The sequence below is a fragment of the Sciurus vulgaris genome, assembly GCF_902686455.1.
Source record: "Sciurus vulgaris genome assembly, chromosome: 11".
Classification (NCBI taxonomy): Eukaryota; Metazoa; Chordata; class Mammalia; order Rodentia; family Sciuridae; genus Sciurus; species Sciurus vulgaris.
The window spans coordinates 67,545,375-67,557,103 of NC_136472.1; the positions used below are offsets into that span (position 1 = coordinate 67,545,375).

Below are 11,729 nucleotides of genomic sequence, written 5' to 3' on the forward strand. Positions count from 1 at the left end.
GCAGCAGATACTGGTATTGACATGTACACATAGTGTGGCACTCTCAGACCACTGACACCTGCACATCTGGACAAAATGCTTATTCAAAGACAAAAATACTAATAATTATTTCCAATGATAGCAAAGTAGCAAACAAAGTACAGGAGGTTTCTGAGCATGGCTTATTGCAGTTGCCCATGTTGTATGCCCACAAAGCCAGTCCTTTTAGGAAATAACCTCAGTCTCTGTCTCGATTCACCGTATCTCATGGCAGTTACCAGCTGATGTCAGGAAGGTTTATGTTCATCAGAGCCCTCTTCCAGATTCATTCATTTCTCCTCCACTTCAGAGCACTACGCTCTTATAGCATTCCTTCGCCTCTCAAATTCATCCAAATCAGTTTTCTTCGATTTTCATTTTAGTTATTTCCTTAAAATTTTTAAACGTACTTACATGCCCCTTCAGAAATTTTGAGTTGAAATCTAGAAGTTATCATTAAAAGCTTAAATATTTTAAAAAATTATGTAATTTTCAGTATATTGTGGATTTTTACATTTAAAAATTAACCTGTCATATGCTATTTTAAATATATCAATGGAAACCTTAGACTCTAAAATTATTACATTTACCATTATTTACTTAATATCCCCAGCCCTATTTAATATATTATTTTGAGACAGGATCTCACTGAGTTGTTTAGTGCCTCGCTGTTGCTGAGACTGACTTTGAACTCGAGATCTCCTACCTCAGTCTCCCCAGATGCTGAGAGTGTAGGCATGTGTCACAGCACCCATTGAGAAAGTTTTTCTTCAATGTCAGAAATTTAATATTATTGTTTTATCTCCTTGGAATTGGTCCATTATCCTACCTATTCATTTTTTGCTTTAATATCTCATGATGACAACTCTCATACTTAAAATATGTATAAAAATTGGAATTTTTTTTCCTAAAATAACAGACTTCAATGTAAAAATATTTTATAGTAATTATCATGATGAAGCTTCAATAAAAGCATTATGAAAATCTTTAAATTTCATGCATTACTAAACAGGTTTTTGGAAATATTTTTCTTAATGAGAATTATAGAACTTTCTTTTTTTTCCAAAGTTACTTTATGTGTCTACAAGTCAATATTGATGGAGTGAGGAAAGTTTCACATTAAGTTATTCTTAATTTTATTTACAAAAATTAAGCTGTAAGAAATTATTCACATAAATAACTTAATTGGGAATGACTTTTGTTTATGCAATGCAGGATTTATGTCATAAATAAGAGTAGCTGCTATAATCAGTAACTGTCCCAAGAAAGTAGATTCTGGCTGTTTGAAACTGAAGGAGGGGACCTACAGAGTAATACACAGATCTTTAAGGAGATATTCCAGTCAGGTGGTGCTGTACATCTGAGGGACATGATGAGGTTGTCTAAAAATAAGAGACAGATAAAAATGTAAGCAGAAACCACTGTTTCTATGAGAATCAACTGCTTTGCTTAGGGGAAAAAAAGGTGCTTGGGTGACACAGAAACAAAATATAATAGGATCCCTTAACCCTCTTCTGGTGTTCCCGTATGCCTCTAAGTTTCCTGTTGGCGGAGCCTGACAGGCAGCTGGTTGGCAAAGGAAAAGTGTGGTCCCACCTGAGCATGGGAGGGCAGAGCACAGACAGGGTGGTGGAGCTGAAAGACAACAGCTCGTTCAGGACAGTAAGCCTGCAGGACCTATGTGGACAGGTATGCATTGTACTTGTATAGTATTTTGGGATTGAATAAATGAGAAGCACGTAAAGATCCGAAATAACCCAGTTTATTTTGTCAGACTTCACAATAATTCTTTTTTAAATTTTATTATTAACATCAGCATTTTATTCGTTTGACCACCTAGAGACTTGCGAGTTATTTTTGAAGACATTTTACTTTTATTACTTTACCCAATTTAAATTGAACCTTTTTAAATCGCGTGAATTAAAAGTATCTGGATCCATTTTTAAATTTTAATTTTAGAAGCGCTCAGTTTGATACAGACAAAACATGACATCAGACAGCATGACATGCAAATAACACAAAATCAAAGGCCTTGTAACTTTATGGGTGAATCTCCATTGCAATGTAACAGATGTTTACATTGTGTTTGCCCCATCTTTTCAGGGATGCCTTACCTCAGAACTTGCTTGGCCCAATCTGCCAGTACTGCCTCTTTGCTTTGGCTGCAGATCAGCCTTGAGGGGCCCCACATTGGGTGCCAGATGTCAGGGTCTTAAGCCCCCTTGCTCTTCTCGACCAGTGACAAGGGAAGGGAGCATTCCCCAACAAGGCCAGACAAGGAAAGTTAGGGCTGACTGACCGCCCGCACCCAGCCCTCTGGGCAGAGGACAATCAGACGCGTCAGGGAGACCAGTCACAGCAGGAACTCCAATAATTCTTATTTACTATTTAATGTAACAGAAAACAAGATACTACTAAGAAATAGGAAACATTTTACAACATTAAATCATAATACAATTGCAAAACAGATTGGATAAAAATAATTTTAATTGAATAATGACTTTTCTTCTAATGTATGTGTTCTCTAAACATACACAAATAAGTGCACATGACATAAATTTTTGTCCTTATGAGTCAACTGGTGGCCAGGCACAGTGGTGCACACCTGTAATTCCAGCAGCTCAGGAGGCTGACATCAGTGAGGTGCTAAGCAATTCAGTGAGACCCTGATTTAGGGCTGGGATGTGGCTCAGTGATTGAGTGCCTCTGGGTTCAATCCCTGGTACCCTGTACCCTCAAAAAGAAGTCATTCAATGAGTTTGAAACATTTGCATTTTACTTATAATTACTAAATACAATAGTTAAAATTCTGAAGTTTTTATCTTTCTAGTAACAACATAGTTTACCGAGAAATTTTTTAATCGCAACTTTAAAAAAGTCCTTTTAGGTGAATGTGTGAAAAAAATCATTGTTTCACCCTTTCTTTATATTTTTTTCGTGAAATGTTCCTTTAATAGTTCTGACTTATTTAACTTTAAACCAGAGATTAAAGAGGCCAAACCACTACCAATGTCCTATATTGTAAATACAATTTATGATATATTTAAATTCAGCTCTTTTGAACCCCGCCAGAATCTTCTGTTTTAAGGACACTATTTACCAGCACTGGGCCCCTTGAAAATCGGATATTTGTTTGGCAGAGGATCCTTATGACACATCACTTATGGGACAACAGGAGCCATGAGACACGATGTAAGAGGTAAGCCCTGCTTGGTTGAGAAGACAGGCGGTTGCCTTGGACTTTGCACAGAGCTCTGAACCGCCTTAGGGAATAGGTAGCAGGAGCTGAACACTGGGATCCTGCTGCGAGGAGCCTCTATTCCCAGCAGACTTTGCCTAGGGGATATGAGGTCTTGCTACAGCCTTCTACTGCTCAGAGGTTGAAAGTTGGGTCTTGTGAACTGTGGTGAGTGTAAGGTCTTCCATAGCCTTGGACTGCCTGGCACAGCACAGCCCACTTCTCCAAGAGCACCGGAGACAGGCTGGAGCATGGCTTTTAGCTGTTCTGCTTTATTTATCTATCTCACTAAAACTCCTTTAATCATGCTTCCCCTTTCCTGACCTGGCTCTTCTCACCTCCATATTATTTCCTGTATATTTTTCATCCTTTTTTCTCTGCCTATGTCTCCCTCTCTATTTTCCCTGTTCTTCTACCTCTGTCTCTCTCACTTTTTGTCACGTCTCTCCTTATTCTCTTTCCCACTTTTTGCTTGGTGTGAACAGAGGGAATAGAAAGAACACTATTGGCGGAGGCCACTGAGCTGCACTCCATCATTTCCAGGTACATTGGGAAAGAGATGCTAAATTCAACCTTATTCTGCTGCAGAAAGTTTTTTTAGTTAAGGTAATTTTAGACTTCCTTATAGTGAACAGTGTTGCTTGGTGGAAGGAGGCTTGGGTGGGTTGTTCAAGAAGTTGGGTGGTTTTGAGACCATCTTCTCTAAAATCTTCAATGTCCATTTGCACAATAATGATGGGGGATTGTTGCACTGCACAGATTTCCCAGGGATTATCAGGTCCATCCTTCCCACTGCTTCATATCCAATGCTACTGTTCAGGAAACAGCATGTCCTTGGGACTCTTCTCATAACCTCACTTGGGCTGATGTAGGGTAATGTTTCTCATCTTTTCCCTTGATGAGAAACTTTGTAAGAGGAGCAACAGTAGTCTGCTATGGGCATGGAAGAATGCTATTTTTTTTTTTAATCAATTCATAGGAAAAATAAGGTGGAATTAATCGGGACATGTTTGTCAAAGTGCACTTATACTATTTAATAATTATGTTCATTTGATTTTCAACACAGTTACTTTCTACCATCTAAAATGGGTCAAGCTAACAAACTAGTTAACAAACATTTGCTAATAGGATCATAAAATGGAAGAAATTAAATAACTGGCCAAATACAACCAATTATAAGGCTGGCCAGTATTAAGACTCCTAAAAATTTAAGTTCTTTTTAAATAAATTCATCTAAGATGGAGAAAATGTAAACTATTTTTACATGTGCATAGAATCACAAAGTTTAAATACCTGAAGTTGTTTCTTTATGCGTTCATTTTTCTGTGTTTCTGTTACATGTTCTTCCTCACTTCTATGGTTCATCACCCCTTCACTTGATAATTCGGCACTAGCCTCAGCATTGTTCTCGTCATGTTCATCATGTTCATTTTCTGTTGGAGGAATGACTGGTGGTGGGGGAGGGGGAGGAGGAGCATACATCACAGTTTTTAACTCTTCTTTGGTCTTTTCCAAGTCTTCCTGGGCTGCAAAAGCCTAAACATTAAAAATAAATTCATGAGCAACTTACTTTGAAAAGTGGTAATTAAGAGAATCAAGTTGTCTTGCCTTCTAGCAAGAGTAATTGAAATAGGCCCTACTGATGAACACTCTTACTTTTACAGAAGAATGCCAGCAGGTAGAAAAAATTTTTAAAACATTACTGTACAAAAATCTAATAAAAAATTTTAAAAACCCTAATTAATAAAAATTAATATGATATTAATTCTGGCAAAGATTATTAACTGTTGCCAAAATTGTCATGCAAATGCTTAATTGTTTTGTTTGTATAGAGCTGAAGAATACCACACCAGTAGATTAACTATGAGCCACCTAGAAGTAAAATGTAACCAGACAATGGAGGAATCTGATTGTCATTACTCTAATTCAATGATCAATTAAAATCACTAATGGTGGGTTAACTAGATATTAAGGATCTTTTGACATGAAACAACATAAAATATTCAATATCACCAATGATTTGATTGATTCTATTGTCTTGATTTGCCTAGAAAAGTTCTCTTTACACTGTTGTTTTATATAATTATTAATAACACCCCCTTTTACTCTCAAAAGTGTTTTTTCTTTCCTAAATGACCTTGAACTCTTTTTTTTTTTTTAGATACCTTTATTTTATTTATTTTTATGTGGTACTGAGGATCAAACTCAGTGATCTACCACTGAGTTACAACCCCAGCTCCCTCCAAAGTGCTTTTTGTATGCTAAATTATATGGAAGTCTCATCTATGATGCACCATAGTAAAAAGCATTTAATTCCTCAAGCTTCTAGATCTAACTTTCAGAGGACAAGTTAGATGACACCACGAGGAAACAATTAATTACAGGACAAGTGACGTTTTTTTCAGGTTCCTTCTTTAAATCAATATCATAAACAGAGGACTCTAATATATTAAAAGAGCCTTAGGGCAAAAAGTACTGCAGGCAATGCAAAGTTCTGCTTTGAACACTGGCACAGCAAATTACTTCTACAAGACTTTTTGGGTACATTGAGAAATTCTGTTTAGATGAGATGAAAATTCACTAAAATGAAATTGCAGGTATGGTAAGATCTCATTGCAAATCTATAAATGAGTACATATGTATATACAAAAAGGGGAAAATATGCATTAAGCCTTTATAATATTGTCCTACTCTGTGGGAATGCAATTTCCTGTGTGCACTTTCAAAGTTTCTACAATTCACAGGACTTGTATTTGCAATATGCCATTTTTAAAGCTTATATCTCTGAAGCTCATAAATCATTCCTAAATGGGAACTATAAAATTGTAATAATGAAGTGGTATAATAAGGAGATAAACAGTTTTATTCCTTTTGTATTGTTATACATAATTTTAAATGAATCAAAAACTTCCCAATGAAATTTAAACTGCTACGAAGAAAAAGAGTAGAAGAAAAACATTTTTTGTAATAAGTACATTTTATTGTAGAAAGTCATCATGTATGTATTTTGGGGTATAAAAAATTATTAGAGTTGTATTTAAGAGCTGATGTATTTTAGAGTTTGTGTTAAACTCTCATTGTATGTCCCACATTCAACTGAAGCTTGACCTTCACTTTTGACAATGATGGTTTCATTTTACAAGGAACTCCGATTAAAAATATGAGCAACACCACCATTGTAACCCTCTTAAAAAAATAAAATAAGGTGATGGGTGGAATGTTTTAATGTTATAATTTTTTTCTCAATTCTTTGTACTTCATTTTGCTTGATGTACCACAATCTGTGATCTGAAGATATATGATTTAAAATGTTTTTATGTAACACATACTCTTTTTTGTTAAAGTAAACACAAAAACCAATAAATTTGCCATATAAGCATGGTTTTAAATAGCACAAATAACACTAAAAGCAATGTATCTATAATGCTTACTAAGAGGTAGTATATGTTCCAAGTTCAATTTCTCTCTCTCCTCTAACATATTTATGTATATATCCATAGAGCAACTCTATTGTTGCCCCATTTTATAAGTAAAGGAGATAGTTTAAGAAATCTTTCTAGCGTAACATCAGTATTATGTTGCTACGGTGGGACTCAAACCCTTACCAGGAACACTATAATGCCTCTTATGAGCTATTTATTTTCCAGGCCTCCTGAAAAGACCTTGAAATATTAAACATGGTGGGTCTTGGACTAAGTGAGGACCTTGGGATTGAAGTGGAATTATAGAGTTCAGATTTTAGCTGTGTAACTTTGACACCAGAATTCCTTTCCTTTTTCGCACATTTGTTTGCTAATCTTGCAGGATGGCTGTAAATGTTCACATCTCTAGTAGATTAAATAGGATCATAGCTATGAAATTTGAGGTGTATGAAAGTTAGCCAACAGAATGTCCTTAAGGCAGGCATCCAGTTAGCTATCAGTGAAACCAGATGAGATGGGCGACTGCCCTGCAATCTGTTCTTCTGTAAGTGTTTTAAAAAAGAAGCCTTTATTTCAATAGCTATTACTTCATGATCACCTGGCCATTCCACCAGTGAATTTCATGAATGAAATCCATCATAATCACAATTTATAAACTTTGGTGTTGTTTTTTTCTCTCTAGGAACAGTAACAACCTTAAACATATGGTGTAGTTTCTCTGAAAGACCCACCTTACTGATAACTAATGTCCCCACCCTCTTATGGGCAACCTCAGGATCAATTCCTCTGATGCTCCCAGCTTTATTCTGACGGGTTTTCCAGGAATGGAGGCCATGGAGCCCTGGCTATCCCTTCCTCTCCTTTTATTCTATGCCATCTCCATTGTGGGCAACAGCCTCATCCTCCTCATTGTAAAGGAGGAACAGAGCTTGCACCAGCCCATGTACTACTTCTTGTCCTTGCTCTCAGTCAATGACTTGGGTGTGTCCTTGTCCACACTGCCAACTGTGCTGGCTGCCCTCTGCTTCCGTGCCCGAGTGATCACCTTTAATGCTTGCTTGACTCAAATGTTTTTCATCCACCTCTTCTCTTGGACAGAGTCTGGCATCCTTCTGGCTATGAGTGTTGACCGCTATGTGGCCATCTGCAACCCACTGCGCTATGCTGCAGTGCTCACCAATACCCGCATCGCGACCATGGGCCTGGGGACTGTCCTCCGCAGCTTTGCTCTCATCCTGGTCTTCCCACTGCTGCTGCACAGACTGCCCTTCTGCCATGCCCAGAATGTTCTCTCCCATCCCTATTGCCTTCATGTAGATATGATTAAATTGGCATGTACTGATGTCTCCCTCAATAGCTGTTATGGGCTGTCCATTGTGCTGCTCACCTTTGGCCTGGACTCAGCACTCATCCTCTTCTCCTATGGACTCATCCTGCGGTCAGTGCTAGCCATCGCCTCTCGGGAGGAGCGTCTTAAGACACTCAATACGTGTGTGTCCCACATCTTGGCTGTGCTTATCTTCTATGTGCCCATGGTTAGTGTGTCCATTGTGCATCGCTTTGGGACTGGCTTGCCCCCTGCTGTTCATATCCTGATGTCCATCCTCTACCTCTTTGTGCCGCCCATGCTGAATCCTGTCATCTACTCCATTAAGACAAAGGAAATACGCCACAGACTGTTTAAGATGCTTTTCAGGTTCAGATTCTGACTGCTTGGCAGATCTAGAAGCACAGGATGATTTTGTGTTGGGAGAATAGCCAGCCAGCACAGTAGGAATAGCACAATCAGGAAATGTGGGTGATGCCCTTCAAGTTCTAGGATTAATGCTTGTTTAAATATCAGGTTTGTACCTGCCATCTTGGATTGTAACCACAAATTAACCACAAAAAATGTCCTTTAGAGGCAGAAAAATGGTCTTTTGTGAAAAATAATCAAAAGAATGCTGAGCATCATCACAGGGCTATTTTAGAGGAGTTGGAGTTGGAAACAAAATTTAAGATATTAGTTGCATTCTGGTTGTGGGCCTGCGTAACTCTTAAAAGAGACAGAGGCACAGATAGGAGTGATTATGAGAATACAACATTTTCAATATGTATTTAGTGTGGGTGATTGATTGTTGATACCATCCTCAGCCAGGGTCTTTGACACCACAGTCTTTGAAAAAAATGTGCTTTGACAGTTTTGGTATTGAAGTGGTCAGAAGGAGGCTCTAGGATTCCTAGGATTTCTTTTCCCATGGGATAGACCAGGAGGTATGCAGGTGCTTGGCTTCATTTCCACAAACTAAACTGCCCTTCCCTTCTCTATCTCCTGAGATGTCTCTCTCTCTCTTTCATATCTGTCTGCTTTCCCCGGACAGAATCTGAGTTTCCTGGGGTAGCAGTCTTTTCTTATTCTATTCCATCCATCCACGGAAAACCTCCTAAGGGCCTTCCACTAAGCTATCTGATGGTGCTAGTGTAATAATGCAAGAGTACCTGAACAAGTGTCTGAGGAAATGATAATGAATGAATAAATGAGAAGATAATGATTGAACAAATTAATGGATAAGCATGTGAACTCTTTTCTCATATTAGAATTTCATGTCTGAACGTTTCTTCTTTCTCTAGACTCCACAATCTCCCCTACAGATACAGTGTAAATGAGAAGTAAGATCCTCTACAACCTGAATGAACTTCTCTATGTCTTAATTTTTTTATTTGTGAAATGAGACACCAATCTCTGATTTAGATACCTTCTAAGCTCGTTTTGAAGTTAACTAAAATAAATTGCTCTAAGATTGGATAATAAAATAATTATTCAGCTTATTTCCTATTATTATTATTATTGTTATTATCTTTTTTGTGGTACTAAAGATTGAACCCAGGGCTGCTCTTCCACTGGGTTACATCCCCAGCCCTTTTTATTTTTTTATTTTGAATGGGTCTTGATAAGTTTCCCAAACTGGACTTGAACTTGCAATTCTCTTGCCTCAGCCCCCAGAGTTGCTAGGATTACAGGTGTGCATCACTGTGCCTGGTCAATTTTCTCATATTATTTTTATTCAGCAAGAATAAATGGAATATTCTGTTTAGTTTCAAAATATTACAATCACAAACCATTGTCTAAGAACTGTTTAAGAGTTTTCTGTACCTTAACTTTAAGTAGTGCTGTTTATTACCTGTTTTATATTCCCACTGTACTCAGATACCTGTTTAATCATATCTTTTTGGTTAATTTGTCACCTCTGCTAGACTCTAAGCAACTCATGTCCAGGGACCATGGTTTCATTTAACTCTTGAACCTCTAATACAGGGCTTGAAACACTTCAGACTCACACAAATATAAATCAGGAATGAATTAAAAATGATTATATTTGTACAACTATAAAACAACAATAGAATGTGGGAAAATGATTGTATTTGCATATATTTGCATGCCGACATGCTCTTTATACTTTGATGCTTATTATGTCCTATACTGTTTTACCCTAAAATAGATTATAATTTTACTGAAGTACAATTTTATATAAAGTCTTGTTACTGGTCAGTTTAAATATCATATGTATTATAAGTGAATAAAAACCAAATTCGACATTTCAAGCTTTGTACTAACACACTTGGGATGTTTATATTGCTTATAGCTTATGTACTATCTGACCTACCTATGGAATTTTACTAGAGTGATGTCATTGTATATGACTTTTAATAGGTGTTTAAATAAATATTTTTGGGTTGCTGTTGTTTGATGATGTTGAATCCATCACAACTACGACATAATGAAATTATTGCTATGATATGTGAAAAATGTGATTTCACTATATAATTACCTTGTCCTTTTCCAGAACTCTGAAGCCATGGTTTAGTTATTTTTATGTGCCTGTGAAAGCTATGCAGGGACATCTAGGTTAATGTTTTCCAGAACACATTCCATAAATAATGGCAGTCAGGGGGACTGGGGAGATATCTCAGTCGGTAGAGTGCTTGCCTTGTAAGCACAAGGTCCTGGGTTCGATTCCCAGCACCCAAAAAAAAAAAAAATAATAATAATGGCAGTCAGAATCCATCTCTTGGTCTTGGAATCTTCCTAGTCTGAAAGGGGCTCAGCAGACATTTGCTGTTGGCAGTTGTCATCTTCTCAGTTGATTAATTGGAGTGCTAATGGCTCTGTCTGGATCCGACATTTCCTTATCTGGAAATATTCCTCAGACTATTACCTAGTTTGCCAACGAGAGCTATGATTACAGCCATATTCTCACCATTGCAGCGCCCTGGTCATCAAGGTCATCAGGTATATCCAGTACTAGGTCTTGGCTGCTTTAACCTCTTCCTATGATTCAGTCTTCACTGCTCAGAGTCTGCTTGGTTTCATAATCCATACTTCTAGAACTGCAATATGAATTGTGCCTGGTGTCTTTAAGAAAGACTAGGGATGGCCAGTCTTGGGTGAGGAAAGCTCCATCATTAGTCCCTTGATTAACAATGACTATATTTCCATCCTGAGAAGATGAAGAGGATCAGAACTGTCACTTTGTATCATTTTATAACTAAACATCCCCAAGAACAATAAGAACACTTAGTGGCACCCACAGTATATGGCATTGATGTTCTTTTTTGTTGTTGTTACTGGGGACTGAACCCAGAAACATTTTACCCCTGAGCTTCATCTTCAACACTTTACATCTTTTACTTTGAGACAGGGTCTTGCCAAATTGCTGAGCTGGCCTCAAACTTGGGATCAAACTGCATAGGATACTGGAAACAAAGGCTGATATGTTTACTCAGCCTCTCAGATCACTGGGATTACAGGCCTGCGCTACTGTGCCTGGCAGCATTGAAGTTCTATACAAAGAACTGAGGGAAGGAGAGGCAAACTGGGTTCCATGGGAATGAAAAACATGGTGTCCAATGAAACCAGCCTGGAGGACATTATATTAAATAAAATAAAGAAGTCTCAGAAAGAGAAATAACTCATGATCTCATCCATATGTGGAATCCCTGGCTGGAGAGAGTAGCGGTGGGGAGAATGGGGAGAAGCTGGTCCCTGTCCCTGGATACATTGTTACAATGAG

At 37.7% G+C, this 11,729-nt stretch overlaps 1 protein-coding gene across 1 annotated transcript; it reads left to right on the forward strand.

Annotated features, from left to right (window-relative positions):
• Positions 1-7,439: 7,439 nt before the first annotated feature.
• Positions 7,440-8,387, forward strand: LOC306640482 (olfactory receptor 51I2-like; the record flags this gene model as incomplete). Its single annotated transcript, XM_079104765.1, has 1 exon — positions 7,440-8,387. One exon carries the CDS (start codon positions 7,440-7,442, stop codon positions 8,385-8,387), a length of 948 nt encoding a protein of 315 aa, XP_078960891.1.
• Between the last annotated feature and the right edge of the window lie 3,342 nt (positions 8,388-11,729).